The following is a 24,504-nucleotide window of genomic DNA, read 5'->3' on the forward strand; positions in this document are numbered from 1 at the left end:
TGAGGAAACTCTGTCACATTTATAGAATCCTGATGGCGTAGAATGAGGCCATTTGGCCCATTGAGTCAGCACTGACACTCTGGCAGAGCATTTTACCCAGGCCCACACCCCTCCCTTTCCCCACAACCCCACGTATTTATCCTGCTAATCTGCCTAATCTACATTTCTTTGGATACTAAGGGGTAATTTATCATGGCCGATCCACCTCACCTACATAAATTGAAAATAGCTTATTTTGTTAGCAGTGAAATTTGAGCATCTGGCTCGCACTGAATTATACATAGTTTTGCACAAAATAAGGTATATAGCCACATGTCAAATAAAAACCACATTTATGTAGCTTTTGATGTTATGGTTCAGGCTTTTTCTTCACATTTGTAGCTTCCTGCAATACTTCCTATCAACAGAATTAAGCAACAGGATTCGACCAGTGAGTGTAGAGGAAATTTCCCGGAAATGATCAGACATGAGAGGTTTCAGTTATGAGGAATTGTGAGGGAAGCGGGGATCATTCTCCTTTGAGCAGAGAGGATTAAGGAACATTAATAGGTTTTCTGAATGGGGAATTGTTTCCACTGGCAAATATTTCCGAAAGCTTGTGAGATTACTATCAAATAAACTGGTTGGACTCTAACCTGGTGTTGTGAGACTTCTTAAATGAGTCAGTAACCAGAAACCACAGATTGAAGATAACTAGCAAAAGAACCAGGGTTTGACATGGGAGAGAGGTTAAAGAGTCACACTTTGGATCTCTCAAGATAGAAGAAGCAAAACTCATTCTGGAAGCAGTGGGAACCACAGATCCAGTGAAAATGAGAAACTTAAGTACTCAAGACATTTATGGGAGTAAAAAAGAAACAGGTTCACTGGTCATGAGAGCCACATCCTAGGATTTACAGAAAAAATAACCAAAGAGATAGTGGTTGCATGTGATTTGATGGTCCAGAATTCCCTAGATGCTAGACAAAGACTAATTATGGCCCAGTTTCTCATGGATAAGGCTCCTTTGAGGCCTAAGGATACATGAGGTCTGATCAAAAAAGGAGAAGCTGTTAAAGCCAAATGGAGGGAGTACTTTGAAGACCTTTTCAGTCAAGAATCTATATTTTTTAACTCAATTTGTGGGACATGGGCATTGCTGGCTGGCCAGCATTTATTGCCCACCCTTAGTTGCCCGAGGGCAGTTGAGAGTCAACCACGTTGCTGTGGCTCTGGAATCACATGTAGGTCAGACCAGGTAAGGACAGCAGATTTCCTTGCCTAAAGGACATTAGTGATGGGTTTTTCCAACAATTAACAAATGTTTCATGGTCATCAGTAGATTCTTAATTCTAGATATTTTTTATTGAATTGAAATTACACTATCTGCAGTGACAGGATTTGAACATGGGTCACCAGAACATTAATTGAGTTTCTGGATTAATAATCTAGTGATAATACCACTGGATTATTGGCTAATGCTTTCAACTCCATCCCACAATACCCTGTTAGAGGCAAGCTCAGACCCCTGCCAGCACCTATGGAGGTGATGAAAGTTCCCACTCAAATGAAGAACAACAAGGCACGAAATCTCTACTGAAATCTTTAAGCTTGGGAGAGAAAAACTAACATTAGAGTATTTTTTCTATAGATCTGGAATGAAAAGGAAACCCTAAATAATATTAATGATGCTACAACTGTGACAATCTTCAAAAGAAGGGACAATTTAAATTGTGGAAATTACAGAGACATCTCCCTGCTTTCTGTTGCTGGAAAGATCATTATAAGAACCCTACAGAATTGACTTATTGCACTTGCTAAAGAGTTATCCCCCAAATTTCAGTGGTTTCAGCCAACAAAAGGCACGGTTGACATGATTTTAACAGCTTGCCAACAACATGAAAAATGTTGGAAACATCATCACGCTCTCTATATAATGTTCTTTGACTTGACAAAGGCCTTTGACTCTGTAAATCATGCAGCATTCTGGAAGACTCTGCTGAAGTATGGATGTCCTCCAAAATTCATTACCACTCTTTGCCTGCTTCAAGATGATATATGAGCAGTGACCCTCAACACCAGGTCCATTGCAGATTGTTTTTGAGGTTAACGCTGGAGTAAAACAAGGTTGTTTCATCACTCCAACTCTTACTTTGATCTTCTTTGTTCCCATACTCGGTCTGAATAGGGACAAGTGTCCCATTGGAGTGCAGCTTATTTATCAAATAGACAGTAAACTATTTAACCTTAAATGACTCCAATCGAAAGCCAAGACCACCCCAACCTTAGACATTGAGCTCCAATATGCTGATGATGCTGCAGTAAGTGCTGTGTTGGAAATGAATCTCTGGAGAATTGTCGATGCATTTACTGAAGCATATAAGAAGATGGGACTTACACTCAACGTTCAGAAGACCAAAGTCCTTTATCAGTAAGCTCCAAATGCATACACCCCAACCCCATTGATTAGAATGCATGATGAGTGCCTGGAAAATGTGGAGTATTCTAGTACCTCGGAATTTTACTTTCTTAGAAGGTTGACATTGGCAAAGAAATTCAGCGTTGCTTAAAATCTGCTGTTGCAGCCTTTAGCCACCTGAGGGAGTGAGTTTGAAGATCACAATATCAAAACTGAAAGCAAGCTTATGCATCAGAGTTTTACCGCCCTGCCCACCATAAGAATTGGGGCGGGCAAGGGGCAGACAATGGGTGGTGGGATTTTATTTTTTCCTGACGAGCGAGGCTGTAAAATCCTGCCCATGTTCTACCACAAGGACAAGGTTATGATCTGTTTCTCACAATGCTAGAGCTTAAACATGAACAACATAGAAGAGGCAACACAAAGCAGTGAAGTTGTACCATCAATGCTACCTGTGGAAGATCTTAATATGTCATGATCTGAACTGATAACACACAATCAGACATCTGCATGACAACAAATGACTTCAAGTGCTTTACAAGTGCCAGGTAATGATCATCTCCAACAAGAGAGGACTTAACCATAGCCCCCATGACATTCAATAGCATTACCATTGCTGAATCCTTCACTATCAACATCCTAGGGGTCACCATTGACCAGAAACTGAACTGGGCTAATCATATAAATACCGTGGCTACCAGAACAGATCAAAGGTTACAAATCCTGTGATGAGGGTCTCATCTCTTGATTCCCCAAAGCCTCTCCACTGTCTACAAGGCACAAATCAGGAATGTGATGGAATACTCCCTACTTGCCTGCAAGAGTGCAGCCCCAACAACCCTCAAGATGAGGATAACTTTCTACACTTAGAGGGGTGCAAACCTCTCGGGTTCTGTACTCCAAAGAGTTGCGGATGTTCAGGCGTTGAGTAAATACAAGTTAGAAATCAACAGATATTGAGGATATTCACAGGATATGTTGATGGTGCATGAAGATGTCACGGAAATACAAGATCTAGCATGAATTTATTGAATGACAGAGCTTGTTGTATGGAATGAACAGCCATCTCCAGAGCTTTGTGTTTGGATGGCACTGTGACAATGGTTAGCATTGCTGTCTCTCAGTGCCAGGAATCCAGGTTTGATTCCTGGCGTGGGTCACCGTCTGTGTGGAGTTTGCACATTCTCCCCATGTCCATTCGGGTTTCCTCCAGGTGCTCCGATTTCCTTCCACAGAGCAAAGAAGTGCAGTTAGATGAAATGGCCATGCTAAATTCACTCTCAGTGCACCCAAAAAGATGCTGGAGTGTGGCAATTGGGGATTTTCACAGTAACTTCGTTGCAGTGTTAATATAAGCCTACTTGTGACTAATAAATAAACTTTACTTTTGGAGAGATATTTGGAGTGATGGTGGGTGCAGAGGATAGATTATTCTAGGGGATTTTGGTATCCAGTGTATTTTGCAGATGCTTTTCTCTCAGCCAACACCTAAAAACAGATCATCTGGCCATTTAATACATTGTCCCCTGATTGGACCTTCCAATGCTGGAAACCCGGTTGCCATCCCTAATTTCTCAAGGTTCCTGAAGGTGGCTTGAATAATGTCCAGGGTTCCTTTATAATCACTCAAGCGCAGACATGTCGGGTAAATTTTCCAGCCCCACCCACTGCGGGAATTGTTGTGGGCAGACCAAAAAACCATTTAAAGGTCTGTTGACCTCGGATGGGAATTTCTGGCCGCAGGGAGGGGTCCCGATTGAAAATTTTGCCTGTTATGTTATAACAGTGACTACAGTATTTCATTGGTTTGGAGGTGCTTTGAACTTCCAGAGGTCAGGAAAGAGGCTGTATTAATGCAAATTCCATGTTGCATATGGTTGTGTGACCAAATGAGTCAATTTTAACAGAGGCATATGTATGGGGCAGTAGCTTTTCAGTATCTTACTTCACATATTAGCAAGATGCAGTTCATTGGAAATAAAGCTTATTCAAAAGATTTTCTTGAACAAATGTCCTTATGCAATTTTCAAATCCAGACTTATTTCACAGATTCATAGAATTCCTACAGTGCAGAAGGAGGCTATTTGGCCTATGGAGCCTGCACCGACAACAATCGCACCCAGGTCTTATCCCCATAACCCTATGATTTACCCTGCTAAACCCACTGACATTAAGGGATGATTTAGCATGGCCAATTAATCTAACCTGCACATCTTTTGGACTGTGGGAGGAAATAAGAGCACCCCGAGGAAAGCCATGCAGACAAGAGGAGAATGTGCAAATTCCACTCAATCACCTGAGGCCGGAATTGAACCTGCGTTCTTGGCACTATGAAGCAGGAGTGCTACCCACTGTGCCACCGTGCCATGATGATACTTTATTGAACAGTTCACTGTATAAATGCTTTGAGAAGCAAGTTGGGGGATAAAAAAAATCCAAATTCATTCCTGAAAATGAATCAAAATAGGAGGTTGTCCTGGTTTTGTTGTGAATAATGTGGTTTTATTCATAACCAGTCATTTATATACATCAACATGTTATAGTCCCATTAACTGCCTGAGGTCTATTACATCACCATTGATACCTTGGTCATTGCTTGGTGGGTGAGGGGGGAAAGCAGCATGCTCCCTGTGCATTTCTTCACTGAGTCAAAAGAATTGCACTGAGGGTAAGCAGAAAGAAGGTGTGAGTATTCCGGACAAAATGATCTTTATGGAAGAGGTGAAGAGATGGGGGGGGCTTCAAAGAATCAATGGCAAAAAACTAAGATTGATCAACAACTGCCGATAGTGCTTTTAAATTTACCAATGTATCTTTGGGGGAAAGAAGTAGCATCTTGAACGATTGTTAACTGAACACTCAACTCAAGGTAATGGCCATTATCAAGTTCAGTATGTAAATCAAAAAGTCGGAATTCACATTGGAAACAGTCGTCAACATTGAGAGAGGAAAATCCACGGTAGACAAAGTGTGAGTTCAAAGGTCATTGTCAGCCATTACAAACTGATTTTGCAGCTGAGCACTTTCCTCCTAGCCGCACCCCCCCGCTCCCCTCCCCCACCCACTCTCCATACAGATAAAGCATTCAAGCCCCCTGGGAACTTAGAATTAGAATGGCAGCTGCAAGAACCCCTATGTACAATAGAGAGTTCTGGCACAGTTGAATCGAAGTAGCTCCTTTCAAAAGTCATTTAGAAACACAGTAAAGATCTGCCTTTTGTGACCACTTTGTTCACCTTTCCACATACCCATGCTCTGTATGTTGCTGTCCACCACATTGTCCACGGTATGAGCAATATTTACTTATCCGTGTTTGAAAAGTCTGAATCTCGACAAAGACTCTTTGACAGCTATACCCTTTCAGCACAGCTCAATTGTGAGTTTGGTTCATTTCTCCTGAGAAATCAGTTTCATCATTAATTAATTTTGTGAGAGATCTTTTATTTTACAATAGCTGTTTGAAAGTACACCATTCCGATTTGTCCCAGTAGTAGAACGAAAACGTAGTAAAACTGGGAAATGAGAATACTGGCCCAAACTGGTTTTGTGACAACTGAAGTACAATACCAGTAGAAACTGAGAAATAAGAGTACTGGTCAGAGCTGGTTTTGAAGGATTTGGAATATAACACAGGCTGGTGTTGTAGGTGCTAACTTTATAAAATACTTTCTGAGGGAACTGGAATGGATCCTGCCAAGAATAGAAACCACAAAATACAGTTTGTAAGTGTCCTTATAAGTCTTTGTGGTCGTTGGTTCATGTGACGTCTGTGGCTCAGTTTCAGTGATCTGAGAAAGTGATTGGAGAGGAATTTTCCAGGATATATTTCACCCCTTTGTTAGCTCTGGGCATTTCTCTTTTTCATTGACTGCCATTTTCAAATGTGTTGCGAATGAACTTGCCAGTGCTGGAAAATGGAAACAAAAAGCCAAAATGTGGCATTTACACAGCAGATCTAATAGTTCCAATGAGGAGAAATACAGCTTCTTATAGGGTATAGGTACCCAAACCAATGTTGCTTTCACATGGCTGGAACCTATCTAATTGCAGTTTGAGTAAGAGAGTTTCAAACTTTTTTCACTCTACAAGTCTAAAAGTGCTTCCTAATTTCACTCCTAATTTAGTTTAAAAATTAGTCAGATCCTAATTTTTAGGCTACGCCTTAGATTCCTCAACTAGCAGAAATAGTCTCTCTTGTCTGCTGTATCTGCTTCCCTTATCTTGAAATCTCTGACCAAATCATCTCTCAACCTCCTAAGTTCTGAAGAATGTGACATTTGTTTAACTGTTATATAAACTGTTCATAATTGCTTTAACACTTGATTCCCATAGTCTATTAAAATGGCATAAAACCTTTGATTTACCTCTGAAGTTTGCTTTCCCCCTTTAATTCTGGATACTGCAACTGTCCCCTTAACTCAGAACCCTTTGTTTAACTTTCCCATTGAATTCCTCTGAACAATGGGTGGCACGGTGGCACAGTGGTTAGCACTGCTGCCTCACAGCTCAAGTGACCCGGTTTTGATTCCTGGCTTGAGTCATTGTCTCTGTGGATTTTACACGTTCTCCCCCTGTTTGGGTGGGTTTCCTCCGGGTGCTCGGTTTCCCCCACAGTCCAAAGATGTGCAGGTTAGGTTGATTGGACATGTTAAATTAACCCTTAGTGTCCTGGGATGTGATAGGTTAGAGGAATTAACAGGGTAGCTAAGTGAGGATAGGACCTGGGTGGGATTGGTGTTGGTGCAGACTCGATGGGCTGAATGGCCTCCTTTTGCACTGTAGGGATTCTATGATTTTCTATGAATACCCTGGTCTCTGTTCTCTTAATTTCAGTCTTCTTGAGACATTGTTTCTGTCCCAATTCCCTGGTTATCTGGACTGCAACTGGTTCTTTGCAGCTCCCTTGTCCTGTCCATTTTTTCTTGATAGAGTTGAGAGATGTTCACTCCCCAGTGTCTTGTCTCCATCTGCAAACACATTCAGCTAAACTAAGAATAAAGGAAGTCCCTTCCCTTTGGAAAATGGCACTCTGTTGCTAAGCAATGACTTATCCTTCTCTAGACTTTTATTTAATCTTCACGCTGTAACCCTCACTAGGGAATAGAAATAGAAACACAATTGGAATTAAAGCCAATCCCACAACCCCTTTGTCCTGCATGAATCGAACAATAGATTTTACTCTTCCAGGCACAAAAATATTAAACCCACCTAAAAATATTCCTTATTTCAAACGTTTACCTAATATAAATATAACACTGCCTTTGTTTTCTTTGCACTTTCTATTTCTCTGTTTCAGCCTGCCATTCGCTTTTTGCCCTTTTCTTTTACTTTCTCTGTCTGTCGGACAAATTTAATGGAAATGATGGGGAGGAATCTTGCCTGCCAGTTTGTGAGCTGACAAGAAACCTGCATTACCTCCATCCAGCACATTAAAGACTAATTAGGCATTTAACTGGGCAGCAACAGGCTTTCCTCAGCATCAAGGACTCTGGGGGTAGAAATTCCCCTGCCTGAGAACTGTCGACCAATCCAGGGCAGGTAGCTGTGCATTGCTTGGCTGTGCCAGTGGATGAGGTGGCTGCTGTTGGCAACGCACCCACCCAAGATGCAGGATTGCCGAGGGATCCTGGCCACAGGTGAGTCATGGCAAGATGGGATCATAGGGTTAGGGTGACCAAAATGTTGGTGACACGTTAACACGGTCTGAGAGGCACTGGTGTTCTGTTGACGTGGTTAGGTATCTGAGAGGTTGTGTGGAAAGGAAGCTTGAATGCACATGGTAACCCAGGGAAGGAACATTGAAAGGAGAGATTGAAACACTGGAGGTGGATCCTTAGTGAAGACAGGCAAGTATCTTTTGGGAGAAGATTCCAAGGTGTGTTCTATAAGAACAGAAGTTGGAAACCCTTGCATGGAAGACTGAATTCCAGGAAAACCATAAGGTTATAAGATCATAAGATATAGAAGCAGAATTAGGCCACTCAGCCCATCATTCAATCATGGCTGATATGATTCTTATCCCCATTCTCCTGTCTTCTCTCCATTACCCTTGATCCCATTATTGATCAAGAACCTATCTATCTCTGTTTTAAAGACACTCAGTGACCTGGCCTCCACAGCCCCCTGTGCGACAAATGTCATGGTTGTGACAAGTGTCTAGGGAAATTGAGGAGAAATCTGTAGAAGTTATTTGGGTGGCATTTGTTACTTGGTTTCAGGGTGTGGGGTGTCTGACCACAGTTGGTTTACATGGACTTACTGTGAACATTAGAGTATAAGACAAATTTGTAACTTGTGTTGTCCTTAAAACATCTGTGTACATCTGTAAAGATATAGTTGGGCTGAAGGAGTAGTGTAAAATCTTTTCTTGTTTAATAAATGTTTTATTTTATTGGAAATTCGTCAACTGACTCCTGGGACTCTGATTAGTAGTTGCTTTCCACATATCTAAACAGAAAATAAAAGCGAGGATCTATCAAACCGGGTTCCACCCTGAGACCTGACTTGCCCAGCACTCATATCAGCTGGGGGCAAAATGTAATCGGGGGTGGCAGGAGGCTACGATCAGATCAACCATGATCTTATTGAAAGGCCGAGCAGACTCAGAGGGTTACTGTTGCTCCTAATTCATGTGTCCATATGCATGTTCTTATGTTCACCCATGAAAGTTGGATTTTCCTGTGTCTGGGGACATGGCAGATAAAATGAGGTGAGGAGATAGCTGTGAGGTAAGTATACTTATAATGTTGTTTGTGGGTCAGAAGGTGCAGGGATGCTTTCTCCAGATCCAACAAGCTTATCTCTTTACACACCTTGTTATCTGCCAGCCCCTCCATCCCCCCTTCCCCTTCCATAATCCCTATCCCGATCGCCATCTCCCTCACTTGTTTTCCTCCCCATGATCTCCAAATCCGCCCACTCGATCTTCAATTCACTCAGCCCTATCCAATTTCCAGTGAGGTCATGCAATTTGAGATGGATGGAAGGAACTGGAGGTACAGACATCAGACAAACTTGTCCCAAAAGCCAAACCCTTCCCTACCAGCAAAAAGGTATAATGCAGCAACAACTCAAGAGGAAACGTATTTAATTTTTACAGTCATATATCTTTCTTAGAAGAAGCTTTTAAAGGAACCCCTCAAACATTACCCCTGCACCACCACCCGCTCCACCAATCCCAATCTTGTGTCTATATTAGGGGATGTTAATGAATTTGAACCTGGTGCAGAATGAACATAAGAAGTAGGGGCACAAGTAGGCCACGGGGCTTTTCAAACCTGTTCTGTCATTCAACAGGATCATGGCTGATCCATCTGCGCTTCTAACTCCACATTCCCATCTACTCCCAGTGACCTTTGATTCTGTTGACCAACAAGAATCTATTTACCACCACCTTAAAAATATTCATTGACCCTGCCTCCGGCACCTGCTTAGGCAGAGAGTTTCAAGGTTGCATAATCTTCTGAGAGAAAAATCTCCTCCTTAATTATATCCTAAAAGAGTGACCCCTAATTTTAAAACAGTGCCTTAGTTCTGGACTCACCCACATGAGAAAAAATCAGGTTGGATATTCTGATCCTTCCTGCCGGTGGTATCTTCCAGTCCTGCCGAAATCGACTGCGGTTCCCTGGCAGCAGGGTGGATGAGATAAAATTGCCATTGACTTCGGTGGAACTGGAAAATCCTGCCACTGGCCAATGGTGAACCATCTGTGCGACAGGAAAACTCACTGCAAAAGGGGGAAAGGGCTGGAAAATCCCAGCCATTCTTTCCATGTTCACCGCTCCAAGACCATTTAGGATCTTGCATACTTCAATCAAGTCAACCCTCACTCTTCTAAAGTCCAGTGGAAACAATATTGAGGAGGAATGACAAATGAACTCATAAATCTCCACTCAGGCTGTAAAGAACTTAACATTGAATCTTACTAATTGAAGGTTAAGATGTTTTATAGTAGGAGATGTTAAATAGCTACTACTTTCTCAATGTACTGATGTGTTTTCTTTTCTCTCTCTTTTGCAGTGATTTCTACCTAGTTTTGAACCATGGGGGATGAGGAGATTGCAGCTCTGGTTGTGGATAATGGATCTGGGATGTGTAAGGCTGGTTTTGCAGGGGATGACGCTCCTCGAGCTGTGTTTCCCTCCGTTGTAGGGAGGTCTCGACATGAGGTCAGTATTGAAAGAGACTTCTGCTTTTAACTATCTTGTTTTCGTATGGGATGATCTTCAACTCAAGAAAGCAAACTGTCTCTAGGTCAAGACTGCAATGTAATTTTTGCTTCTCCATGTATTTCTCTTTCTTTTCTGCTTAAGTAAGGAGTGTCTGTGGGGGGAAAAAACTGAAGAAAATATCATTCTCAAAAATTGGAAGCCCACCATTATTGCTACAGTGTGTGAAACTGAACCAATGGAGACCGTCATAGGTTGGCCAAAGATCTTCTTAAATGAGGAGCGAGAAAGGTGGGGATCCTAAGGAAGGGACTTTACAGATTAGGGCCAGAATAGTTGAAGGCACAGCTGCCAATGTTTTATCAAAGGTAGTGGGATATGCCAGAAAAGATCAGTGTTGAAAGGTTGCATTGTTCTTGGAAGGCTATGGGCCTGGGGAAAGCTACAAAGACAATGAGAATGAAGGGATTTAAACCTAGACTGAGGATTTGTATACAAGGAATAATGAAGCAGGAAACAAAGTATCATAGAATCCTACAGTGCAGAAGGAGGCCATTTGGACCATCGAGTCTGCACCGACCACAAAGATCTCTCTCCATAACCCCACGTATATAACCTGCTAATCTCCCTAACAATAAGGGGCAATTTAGCATGGCCAATCAATCTAACCCATACATCTTTCGAGTATGGGAGGAAACCGGAGCATCCAGAAGAAGCCCACACAGACATGGAGAGAATGTGCAGAGTAGATTATGGGTAATGATTAGTGAACAGAACCCAGTGCACGTTCAGCAAGGGGCAGCAGTTTTGGTTGAGGTTAGGTTTGTGAATTTAAAGGGTGGGAGCCTGATCAAAGAGAATTGATAAGTCTGAAAATGTGGATTTCTTTCACTATTGCCACTACTTTCCTTCTTCAATTAACACGACCAGCACATCTTTCACCCTCAATTCAATCACTCAATTAAAATCCCCTGATCAAAATGGTCAGGGGACTTCCATAATTTGTGGCAAAATAACCTTTCATATATGATTTTGGAGCTCATAAGGAGCAATGTGAGGTTTATTTTGGGTATTTTTTTCACCATTCATTATTGCAATTTAGTTCTCTCTGGCAAAAATGGCATTTCTTCCTCTGATCCCCATGAGACTCCCCAGGGCAGCTACCTCCCCTCTCCCTCAGTCAACCCTGACCAGATTCTCCTTTGACTGTCACCATCCTCCCTCGCTCCCTCCCTCAACTCCTTCCTCCCTCCTCATTTGTTCCCTCCCTTCCTCAATCAGTCCTGGCTAGATTCCCCTTTGACTGTCACCACCTCTTCCCCTCACTCGCTTCCTTCCTCCCTCAGTCAGCCCTGGCCACATTCCCCTTTGATGGACACCTCCTTCCCTCCCTCCTGGACTGCTGCATGTTTAAGCAATTATGAATCTCAAGTTAGGTATTTCTCATTCGCTGATTGTTCAGTTGAATGCACCTAAATCTGGAAAGGTTGCCTTTTGATGAGCTTGAACAGAAACACAGAATCATAGAAATTAGGAGCAGGAGGAGGCCATTTGGCCCTTCAATCCTGCTCTGTCATTCATTATGATCATGGCTGATTATCCAGCTCAGCAACCTGTTTCTGCTTTCCCTCCATACACATTGATCCTTCTGCTCATAAGAGCAATAACTAACTCCTTTCTAAAATATTTGGCTTCAACAGCCTTCTGTGGTAGCAAATTCTACATGCTTATCATTCTCTGTGTGAAGATGTTTCTCTTCATCTCTGTCCTAAATGGTCTATCTGAATCCTCAGACTGTGACCCCTGGTCCTGGACTCCCTCGCCATCAGGAACATCCTTCCTGCATCTATCCTGTATAGTCCTTTTAGAATTTTATAGGTTTCTATGAGATTCCCCACTCATTCTTCTAAACTCCTGCGAATATAATGCTAACTGACTCAAACTGTCCTCAAATGCATGTTCCATCATTCTAGGAATACCAGAGACAAGCCAGGGAACTACAGGTCAGTGAGTCTCATGTCTGTGGTTGGGAAACTACTGGAGAAGATTCTGAAGGAGAGTATCTATCTCCATTTGGAGAGGCAAGGTTTGACCAGGGATAGTCACCATGGTTTTGTCAGAGGGAGGTCATGCATAATAAATTTGATTGAATTTTTTGAGCATGTAACCAAGTGTGTGAATGAGGGTAGTGCGATTGATGTTGTTTACATGGATTTCAGTAAAGCTTTGATAAAGTTCCACATAGCAGATTTACTAAGAAGACAAATGCACATGGGATACAGGGTGATCAGACAAGGTGGATTCATAACTGGCTTAGGGATAGGAGACAGAGGGTGGTGACAGATGGCTGCTTTAGTGGCTGGAGGCCAGTGACAAGTGGCGTACCAGTTGGGTCCCTACTGTTCGTCATTTATATAAATTACATAGATGACCATGTGGAGGATAGGATCAGTAAGTTTGCTGATGACACAAAGATTGGTCGGGTGGTTAACAGTGAGTTTGAGTGTCTTGGGTTACAGGAAGATATAATCGAGATGGTCAACTGGGCGGGTCAGTGGCAGATGGAATTTAACCTTGAAAAGTGTGAGGTGATGCACTTTGGAAGAAGTAATTTGACAAGGAAGTATACTACGAAAGGTCTGACACTGAAAAGTTCCGAAGAACAAAGGGACCTTGGTGTGTTTGTCCATAGATCTCTGACGGCAATTCTGGTCACTGCATTATAGGAAGGATATGAATGCACTCGAAGGGTTGCAATGGAGATATACCTGGATGCTGCTGGGATGGAACATTTAAGTTATGAAGAGAGGTTGGGTAGGCTTGGGTTGTTTTTATTGGAGCACAGAAAACTGATGGCGATGCAGGATTTCAAGATTATGAGAGGCGTGGACAGAGTGGATTCGGAGCAGCTGTTTCCCTTAGTTGACAGGTTAGTTAAGAGGGGACTCAAGTTAAAAGTGAGGGGTGGGAGATTTAGAACATAGAACAGTACAGCACAGTACAGGCTCTTCGACCCTCAATGTTGTGCCGAGCTATGTCTGAACCCAAGATCAAGCTATCCCACTCTCTATCATTCTGGTGTGCTCCATGTGCCTATCCAATAACTGCTTGAAAGTTCCTAAAGTGTCCGACTCCACTATCACAGCAGGCAGTGCATTCCACACCCCAACCATTCTCTGAGTAAAGAATCTACCTTGGACATCCGTCCTATATCTCCCACCATGAACCTTAAAGTTATGCCCCTTAGTAACAGCTACAACCACCTGAGGAAATAGTCTCTGCACATCCGCTCTATCTATCCCCCTCATCATCTTATAAACCTCTATTAAGTCGCCTCTCATCCTCCTCCGCTCTGAAGAGAAAAGCCCCAGCTTCCTCAACCTTTCCTCATAAGACCTATCCTCCAAACCAGGCAGCATCCTGGTAAATCTCCTCTGCACTCTCTCTAATGCTTCCACATCCTTCTTATAGTGAGGGGATTTGAGAAAAATGTTTTTAGCCAGTGGGTGATGACGATCTGGAATTCAGTGCCTAGGAGGATGGTGGAGACGGGATGTATCACATCCTTTAAAAAGTACCTGAATGAATACTTCACACTCCATAACATTCAAGGCTATGGGCCAAATGCTGGCAAGTAGGATTAGATGGGCAAGTTAGGGCATTTCATGCATCAGTGCAGACTTGATGGGACGAAGGGCCTCTTTGCACTGTAGCATTTTATGATTCTATGATTCTGTGAATAAATCTGGTAAACATTTGTTGCACTATCTCCAAAGCAAGAATATCCTTCCTCAGGTAAAGAGACCAAAATGGTACACAATATTCCAGGTGTGGTCTCACCAAGGCCTTATATAACTACAGCAAGAGATCCCTGCTCCTGTACTCGAATCCTCTCACTATGAAGGCCAACATACCATTTGCCTTGTTCAGCACCTGTGCCACTTGCATACTTACTTTATGTGACTGGTGTGTGAGGATACCCAAGTCTCACTGCACATTCTCCTCTCTCAATATATAGCCATTTAGATAATAATCTGTCTTTCTGTTTTTGGTATCAAAGTAGATAACCTCACATTTATCCACATTATACAGCATTTGCCCACTCACTCAGCTTGATCAAATCATAGTGAAGCATCTCCTAATCCTCCTCACAGCTCAGTCTCCCACTCAGCTTTGTGTTATCTAGAAATTTGGGTAAATTACATTTAGTTCCCTCATCTAAATCATTAATATACGTTTGAGTTGCTGCTGCCCTAGCAATGATCCCTGTGATATCTCTCTAGTCACTGCTTGCCATTTGGAAATTGTTATCTGTCTGCAAAATAGTTCTCTATCCTTCTCAATACATCGCCCCAATTGCATGTATTTTAATTTTACAACTAATCTCTTATGTGGAACTTTGTCAAAACTTTCTCGAAGTCCAAATAAACGATTTCCACTGGCTCCCCCTCATTACTCTACTATTCCTCAAAGTGTAGATTTGTCAAACATGATTTCCCTTTTGTAAATCCATGCTGATTCTGTCCAATCTTGCTACTGTTATCCAAGTGCTCTGCTATTAAATCGCAAGTCTCAAGCATCTTCCTCACTACCGATGTCAGGCTGACTGGTCTATAATCCTCTGTTTTCTCTTTACCTCACTTTTTAAATAGTGGGATGACATTAGCTACCCTGCAATCTGTAGAAACTGTTCCAGAGTCTATAAAATCTTGGAAGATACATTCACTTTTTCTGGGGCCACTTCTTTAAGTGCTCTGAGGTGTAGGTGATCAAATCCTGGGGACTTATTTGCTTTCAATTGCATCCCTCAGCTCCTGGCCCCATTACAGCCTTGGTTCAAGCATGGATAAAAGAGCCGAATTCTAGAGGTGAGGTGGGAGTGACAGTCCTTGACATTAAGGCCATATTCAACTGAGTAGCATCAGGTGTCCTAGCAAAACTGGAATCAATGGATATCAGGGGGCAAACCCTCCACTGGCCAGAGTCATACCTGGCACATAGGGAGATGGTTGTGTTTGTGGAGGGTCAGTCATCTCAGCTCCAGGACATCTCTGCAGGAGTCCCTCAGGGTAGTGTCCTGGGCCGCACCATCTTCAGCTGCTTCATCATTGGCCTTCCCTCTATCATAATGTCAGAAGTGGGGATGTTCACCTATGATTGCACAATGTTCAGTATCATTCGCAACTCCTCAGATACTGAAGCAGTCCATGCTCAAATTCAACAAGATCTGGACGATAACCAGGCTTGGGCTGACAAGTGGCAAGTAACATTTGTGCCACACAAATGCCAGGGCATTGCCTGGCAATACGTGATGCAAATATTACAATCCCACTTCTGACCTTATGATGGCAGGACCGTCATTGATGAAGCAGCTGAAGATAGTTGGACCTAGGACATTACCCTGAGGCACCTATGTCCTGGATCTTATTATACCAATAAGAGGTAATCTAACCACTGCGCCTCCCCTTGACATTCAATGGCGTTACCATTACTGAATCCTCCGCTGTCAACATCCTTGAAAAAATTAAAGTTTATTTATTAGTCACAATTAGGCTTACATTAACACTGCAATGAAGTTACTGTGAGAATCCCCTAGTTGCCAAACCTCAGTGCCTGTTCCGGTATGCTGAGGGAGGATTTAGCATGGCCAATTCACCTAATCAGTATATCTTTTGGACCATGGGAGGAAACCAGAGCATCCAGAGGAAATCCATGCAGGCACAGGGATAACATACAAACCTGGACAAACAGTGACCGAAGCCAGGAATCAAACCCAGATCCCTAGCACTGTGAGGCAGCAGTGCTAACCATTGTGCCACCATGCTATCAATGAGGTTACCACTGACCAGTAATTCAACTGGACTCACCACATAAACACAATGGCTACAAGAGGCTAGGAATACTGCAGCAAATAACTCACCTCATGACTCTCTAAAGCCCGTCCACCATCTACAAGGCATAAGTTAGGAGTGTGATGGAATATTCCCCACTTGCCTGGATGAGTGCAGCTCAAAACACTCAAGAAGTTTGACACCACCCAGCACAAAGCAGCCCACTTGACTGGCACCACATCCACAAACATCCATTCCCTCCACCATCGACGCTGAGTAGCAGCAGTGTGTACTATCTACAAGATGCGCTGCAGAAATTCACCAAAGATCTTTAGAAAGCACCTTCCAAATCCATGACCACTTTCATCTAGAAGGACAAGGGCAGCAGATACATGAGAACACCACCACCTGCAAGTTCCCCGCCAAGCCACTCACCATCCTGACTTGGAAATATACTGCCATTTCTTCACAGTCGCTGGATTAAAATCCAGGAATTCCCTCCCAATTGTGGTTGGTCAACCCACAGCACATGGACCGCTGCGGTACAAGTAGGCAGCTCATCACCACCTTCCCAAGGGCAACTAGGGATGGGCAATAAATGCTGGCCAGCCAGCAATGCTCATGTCCCACGAATGAATAAAAGAAATTTCCCAACACCATTTCCTACTAATATTGATTTCCTCTTTTCCTCCTGCTCACAAAACCCTGTGCTCCCCAACACTTCTGATTATTTCTGTCCTTTATAAAGATAGATTTCTTTGTTCCCCATTATAAATTCCCCTCTTTTCCCCTCCTGTCAGGGATCAACATTTGTCTTCACCAATCTTTTTCTTTTCACATACTTACAGAAAGTATTACAGTCAGTTTTTATGTTCTCCACAAGGTTACTTTTATACTCTATTTTCTCCTTCTTAATCAATCCCTTTGTTCTGCTTTGCTGAATTCTAAACTGGTCCCAGCCCACAGGTCTGTTGTTGTTTCTGGCCATTTTGTATGCCTCTTTTGGATCTAATACTAACTTCCTTTACAAACCATAGTTTTACCATTTTATTTTTGTGTCAGACAGGAATGAACAATTGTTGCAGTTCACCCATGCACTCACTGAATGTTTCCTAATGCCTATCCACTGTCAGCACTTTAATTAACATTCCCCAATCCATCATAGCCAAATTTTGCATCTCATACCATCATAGTTTCCTTTATTAAGATTCAGGACCCTAGTCTCAGAATCAACTATATCACTATCTATTCTATTTAATATGGCTGCTTATCCCCAGTTGGCCTTGCGCAACTAGCTTGCCAATTATTACTTTCTCAATACAAAATACCCAGTCTAGAATGGCCTATTCTCCAATTGGTTCCTCAATGTATTGGTGCAGAAAACTACTCTGCACAAACTCCAGCAATTCCTCCTCTGCAGTATTGTTTGTCCAGATTAAAGTCACCCATAATTATGGATTTTCCTTAATCTCATACATCACTAATTTCCTGTTTAATTGCCATCCTGAAAATCACCATGACAGTTTGGGTGTCTACATACAACCCCCACTTGCTCCTTTGTGTTTCTTAGCTCTACCCATGCAAATTCTGTTTCAAGTAGTTAATTCCTCACTATTGCATTAATTTTCTCTTTAATTGTCAATGCAACCCTGCCACCTTTTCCTCTTTGTTTGTTCTTCCTAAATACTGACACCCTGGATGAATGTAATGCACATGTTTTAAGAAGAGGTTGCCTGCCTGCCATCAGAAAGCTTGACTGCCATCAACGTGCCACAAGCATAATTCCATAATTTCATCCTATCACTGATCTCCCACGCAACTAAGTGCCTCTACCTACCTCATTTCTCCAAGGGCTTCAGAACAATCCCGTGCCATTGAGCCACTGAACACTAATATGCTCCTGATCACAAAAGTATGGACTGTGTATACAAATCAGTTTGTGCTTTTTATTTTACTGGCTAACTAAAAGCTGATGTATACTTTCCATCACTACTGTCATTGTTTCTTAAGCATATCTTTTTTTTCCTAATTCCAGGGTGTGATGGTGGGAATGGGTCATAAAGAGTGTTATGTTGGTGATGAAGCACAGAGCAAGAGAGGGATTTTGACCCTGAAATACCCAGTCGAACATGGAATTGTGACCAACTGGGATGACATGGAGAAGATCTGGCATCACACCTTCTACAATGAGCTGAGAGTTGCCCCAGAGGAACATCCCGTCCTCCTTACAGAGGCCCCTCTCAATCCCAAAATCAATCGGGAGAAGATGACTCAGATCATGTTTGAGACATTTAACACACCAGCCATGTATATCTCTATTCAAGCTGTACTGTCTTTATATGCCTCTGGCCGCACCACTGGTGTTGTCATGGACTCTGGTGATGGTATTACTCACATTGTACCCATTTATGAAGGGTATGCCTTACCCCATGCCATCCTGCGGCTAGGTCTAGCTGGCAGGGACCTTACTGATCATCTGATAAAGATTCTGACTGAGCGCGGGTACTCATTCACCACCACAGCTGAGAAAGAGATTGCCCGTGACATCAAGGAGCATCTATGCTATGTAGCTCATGATTTTGACACAGAGATGGACACGGCTGCCACGTCTTCAGCCCTAGAGAAAATCTATGAGCTACCAGATGGAAAATTCATCATGATTGGCAATGAGCGTTTCCGATGTCCAGAGGCGCTCTTTCGACCTTCCCTCCTCGGCATGGAAACTACTGGGATCCATGAGGCCACCATTGATAGCATCACAAAATGCGACATAGACATCAGGAAGGATCTGTACACCAGTATTGTCTTATCTGGTGGATCCACCATGTACCCAGGTATTGCTGATCGAATGCAAAAGGAAATCACGGCCCTGGCTCCAAGCACAATGAAGATTAAGATCATTGCACCACCCGAAAGGAAGTATTCAGTGTGGATTGGCGGCTCCATCTTGGCTTCACTCTCCACCTTCCAGCAAATGTGGATTATCAAGCAGCGATATGATGAGTCAGGACCTTCCATTGTTCATCGCAAATGCTTCTGATCAGATTCCTTGAGTGGACTTGAACTTGGTCAAGACATTGTTGCAGGCAAAATAATCCCTATATAACTTCACTAAGCTTATCTTCCCCTCTTTAAGTGATATTGAATGTTGAAAGAGATTTTGTTCTGGATAGTGTGTCTTCTAATCTGCATGCTTGGGGTCTCCCTGTTATCAGAGGCTCCTTTCCATGCTAAACTATAAAATTAAAAGCCAATTGGTTATCTTAATTTCTAACTTTTACAAGTGCCTGCAATGTGTGTTGTCTTCGATCACAGGCCCAGATTTTCCAGATTGAATCACAGAATCCCTACAATGCAGAAGGAGGCCATTCAGCCCATTGTGCCTGCACCGAAAATGGTCCCACCCAGCTCTTATCCTTGAAACTCCACATATTTACCTTACTAATTCTCCTGACTAAGGAGCAGTTTAGCATGATCAATCAACCTAACTCGCACATTTTTGGACTGTGGGAGGAAACCTACACAGACACAGAAAATGTCCAAACTCCACACAGCCAGTCACCCAAGCCAGGATTCGAACCTGGGTCCCTGGTGCCGTGAGGCAGCCATGCTAATCACTGCGCCACTGTGCCACCCCTGAAAATGATGTGTCTGACTCTTACCGCAGTTTAATCTGTCCACTTACTGCTTTTTGCTAGAGTGTTTGAACCTTCCAATGTCTCCTATCTAAAGTCTGTCTTCAGTTCATGGCCTTACATTATTCGCTTTTAAATGGAGTTGCCATCCTCAACACTGCTCAATATTTCCTCAGTGACAGTGCTAATGCCTACCCCCCACCCCCCCCCCCCACCCCCCTCCTCAATGCTGCTGAGTTTTTCCTAGCAGTTTTGGTTTGCATCATTAAAAAAAAACTACCTTGTGTTTCCAGGAATACAGAAGGTTGCCCGGTGATTCAAGTTTTAAGATTTTTAAAGCAATTTAGAAAGCACAGGGAAGATTAAAAAATGGAGTACAAGCTATGGCAAGGAAAAAATATAAGGTTAGATTAGTGCCTATGTAAATCAGAGGTGTTTTATAAAGTCAACACTTTTATAACAGCATTGAAAAAGAAAAGTGATCCTGCACAGCAACAAAATCATTTTTGAAAGCAGAATGTTTGGCACAGACACGATCAAAGAATCACAGCATGGTTCCAGCACAGGAGGCCATTCAGTCCCTTATGCCCATGCTTGCTCTCTAAAGGAGCAATTCATCAAATGCCATTCCCCTACCTTCCCCCCAAGCTCTGTACATTTTTCCTTTGCAGATAACAATCCAATTCTCCCTTGATTACCTTGTTTGAACTTGCCTCCACCACAATCTCAGGCTGTGTATTCCAGATCCTAACCATTTAGAGTCTTAGGGGTTTATAGCCTGTAAACAGGCCCTTCGGTCCAACTTGTTCATGCTGTATTAATAGGTTTTTCCTCATGTCGTCATTACTTCTTTTGTCAATTACCCTAAATCTCTGCCCTCTAGTTCTTGATTGCCCTGACAAAGGGTACAGTTTCCCCCTAGCTAGTCTATCCAAACTTCTCATATATTTGATTACCTCAATTGAATCTCTTCTCAACCTTCCCTTCTCCAAGGAAAACAGTACTAACTTCTGCATTTTATGTAACTGAAGTTTCTCAATCCTGCGACTATTTATATGAATCTTTTCTGCACCCTCTCTAATGTCTTCATATCCTTCCTAAATTGTTGCACACAGAACTGTGTATAATATTCCAGTTGGAAGGAAGCCAGTGTTTTATATAAGTTTAACAAACTTCCTTGCTCGTTAATAAGGTTGTTCCTGTTAATGAAGTCCAGGAGGCCGTATACTTCATTAACCATTCTTTCTATCTATCCTGCCACCTTCAATGGTTCATACAAATATTAATCTAACTCCTTCCTGTAACTACTTAGGAGTTGTACCCTTAGAATAATCTCTCCACATTCTTCCTATCAGAATGAATCATTTCTTACTTCTCTGCATTACATTTTATTTGCTAATGTCTGTCCATTCTACCAACCTATGTCCTTTTGAAGTTCTACACTATTCTCCTTACTGTTTACCATTCTTCCAAATTCAGTATTGACCACAAATTTTGAAATTGTGCCCTTTACACTGAGTTCTAGGTCATTGCTATATCAGGAAGAGTGGGATTCCTAACACTGATCTTTGGGGAACTCCTCCTTGCTCCATATGAACAGATGAATTAGAATTAGGGCTACTTGGTCTCTCAAGCCTGCTTCACCATTTATTAAAATCATGGCTGATTTGATTGTACTTCAACTCCACATTCCTGCTTACTCCTTTCACCACCTCAGTTACCAAGAATCCATCTAACTCTGCCTTAAGACTATCCACAACTCTGCTTTCACTGCCTTAGGGGAAGCAAGTTCCAGTCTGAAAAACATCCTTCAATCACTACTCTCTCTCTTTCTTGTCACTCAGCTAATTTTGTATCCCAGTTATTGCTGACCCTTTTATTCCATCACCTGTATTGTGCTCACAAATGTGTTCTGCGGCACTTTATCAACTGCCTTTTGTGAGTCTATTTACATCACATCAGCTGCTTTGCTCTTATCAACTCTTACTGTAACCTCATCAAAAAACTCAAGCAGATTTTTCGTTAACAAATCCATGCTGGTTTTCCTTAATTAACTTGTATTTACCCAAGGAACTATTCAAAGTTTTAACTTTATTCATTAGTGTCACAAGTTGGCTTCCATTAACATTGCAATGAAGTTGCTGTGAAAATTACCTGGTTGCCACACGCTGGCATTTGTTTGGGTACACTGAGGGAGAAATTAGCATGGCCAATGCACCTAACCAGTGTGTCTTTTGGACTGTGGGAGGAAACTGGAACATCTGGAGGAAACCCAGACAGACACGGGAGCAGACTGCACAGACAGTGACTCAAGACAGGAATCGAACACCCTGGCACTATGAGGCAGCAGTGCTAACCACTGTGCCACTATGTTGTCCATCCATTATCATTTCTAAAGTTTTCCCACATCTGAAGTTAAACTGACTGGTATGTAACTGCTGGGCTTGTCTTTGAACAATGTTTTGAAATGAGATGTAACATTTGCAATTCTCCAGTCCTCAGGCATCACCACTGAGTCTTATGAAGACTGGACAATTATGGCCAGTGTCTGAAAATGCCTCTCTCACTGTACCTCATCTGATCCTGGTACCTTACCAACTTTAAGTATAGATAACCTATCCAGTACCTCCTCCTCAGCACTTCTAAACAAAACTTTTCATCTGTTTTCACTCGAGAGGAAGATGTGCCAATGTTTCAATAAAGGAAGATATTGACTAGAATGAAAATATGTAAAAAGAGGAGAAACTTAAAACATCGGTTGTACTTGGTCCAGATAGAATACATCCTAGATTGTTCAGGGGAGTCAGGGTGAAAATTGCTGAAGCTTTGGCCACAATCTTCCAATCCTTCTTATCAATGTCCTGATGATGGCAAATTTTGCATCCTTTTTAAAAATGGAGAAAGGGATAAATTCAGCAACTATAGGCCAGCCTGCCTTCTGTCACAATGGGGAGTGTTTTAGAGATAATAGATAAAATTAATTGAATTTGGAAAAGTTTGAGATGAGAAATGGAAGCGAGGATAGGTTTGATAAAGGCAAGTCATGTTTGACTAACTTTCTTCAATTCTTTGATGAAGTAGTGGAAATTATTGGGGGGATAGTGCATTTGCCTTTGTGCATGTGCACTTTTAGAGACATGTGACAAAGGATCATAGCATAGAAGCATTGAAGGTAGGAACAGGAGGAGGCCATTTGGCCCTTCGAGACTGCACCATTGTTCATCTTGATCATGGCTGATTGTCCAACTCAATAACCCAATCCCGTTTTCTCCCCATAATCTTTGATCCCGTTCACCCCAAGTGCTATATCTAGCTGCCTCTTGAATATATTCAATGTTTTGGCATCAACTGCTTCCTGTGGTAATGAATTCCACAGGCTCACCACTCTTTGGGTGAAGAAATGAACAGATGAATTAGAATTAGGGCTACTCGGCCCCTTGAGCCTGCTTCACCATTCAATAAAATCATGGCTGATTTGATTGTACTTCAACTCCACATTCCTGCTTACTCCTTTCACCACCTCACTTATCAAGAATCCATCTAACTCTGCCTTAAGACTATCCACAACTCTGCTTTCACTGCCTTAGGGGAAGCAAGTTCCAGTCTGAAAAACATCCTTTAATCACTACTCTCTCTTTCTTGTCACTCAGCTAATTTTGTATCCCAGTTATTGCTGACCCTTTTATTCCATCACCTGTATTGTGCTCACAAATGTGTTCTGTGGCACTTTATCAAATGCCTTTTGTGAGTCTATTTACATCACATCAGCTGCTTTGCTCTTATCAACTCTTACTCATCAAAAAACTCAAGCAGATTTTTCGTTAACAAATCCATGCTGGTTTTCCTTAATTAACTTGTATTTGCCCAAGGAACTATTCAAAGTTTTAACTTTATTCATTAGTGTCACAAGTTGGCTTCCATTAACACTGCAATGAAGTTACTGTGAAAATCCCCTAGTTGCCACATGCTGACATCCGTCCTAAATAAGAACATAAGAACATAAGAAATAGGAGCAGGAGTAGGCCATCCAGCCCTTCGAGCCTGCCCCGCCATTCAATAAGGTCATGGCTGATCTGTCGTGTCTCAGTTCCACATTCCCGCCCTCTCCCCATAACCCTTAATCCCCTCGCTTATCAAAAACCCATCAACCCGCGTCTTAAAAGTATTTGGCGAGGCAGCCTCCACCACCTCAACGGGCAGAGAATTCCAGAGATTCACCACCCTTTGAGTGAAGAAGTTCCTCCTCAACTCCGTTCTAAACCGCCCCCCCCTTTATCTTGAGGCTGTGCCCCCTAGTCCTACTGTCCTTTCTGAGCGGGAAGAGCCTCTCCATCTCTATCCTATCCATCCCATTCATCATCTTATACGTCTCAATGAGATCTCCCCTCATTCTTCTAAACTCTAACGAGTACAAGCCTAGTTTATTCAGCCTCTCCTCATAGCTCAACCCCCTCAACTCCGGTATCAGC

At 42.5% G+C, this 24,504-nt stretch overlaps 1 protein-coding gene across 5 annotated transcripts; it reads left to right on the top strand.

Annotated features, from left to right (window-relative positions):
• The first annotated feature begins 1,062 nt into the window (after positions 1-1,062).
• On the top strand, positions 1,063-19,440 carry LOC145346784 (actin, cytoplasmic type 5-like). Of its 5 annotated transcripts, none has more exons than XM_080194508.1 (3): positions 1,063-1,071; positions 10,456-10,569; positions 18,436-19,440. In XM_080194508.1, the coding sequence occupies exons 1-3, from the start codon at positions 1,063-1,065 to the stop codon at positions 19,438-19,440; spliced, it is 1,128 nt and encodes a 375-aa protein (XP_080050634.1). The 5 variants fall into 5 exon arrangements, with proteins under 5 accessions (XP_080050634.1, XP_080050633.1, XP_080050635.1 ...); XM_080194511.1 differs by lacking the exon at positions 1,063-1,071 and having other exon boundaries at positions 18,436-18,920; positions 19,113-19,440; XM_080194507.1 differs by lacking the exon at positions 1,063-1,071 and having other exon boundaries at positions 10,444-10,569.
• Positions 19,441-24,504: the final 5,064 nt, after the last annotated feature.

Source organism: Carcharhinus amblyrhynchos, chromosome 8, assembly GCF_965287045.1.
Source record: "Carcharhinus amblyrhynchos chromosome 8, sCarAmb.v2.hapA, whole genome shotgun sequence".
NCBI lineage: Eukaryota > Metazoa > Chordata > Chondrichthyes > Carcharhiniformes > Carcharhinidae > Carcharhinus > Carcharhinus amblyrhynchos.

What these genes read in the sequence shown, in the direction of transcription:
- LOC145346784 (XM_080194507.1), top strand. Translation starts at nt 10,444, where the DNA reads ATGGGGGATGAGGAGATTGCAGCTCTGGTTGTGGATAATGGATCTGGG. An exon ending in TAGGGAGGTCTCGACATGAG is followed by an intron (nt 10,570 to 18,435) that starts GTCAGTATTGAA and finishes TCCTAATTCCAG; the next exon opens with GGTGTGATGGTGGGAATGGG.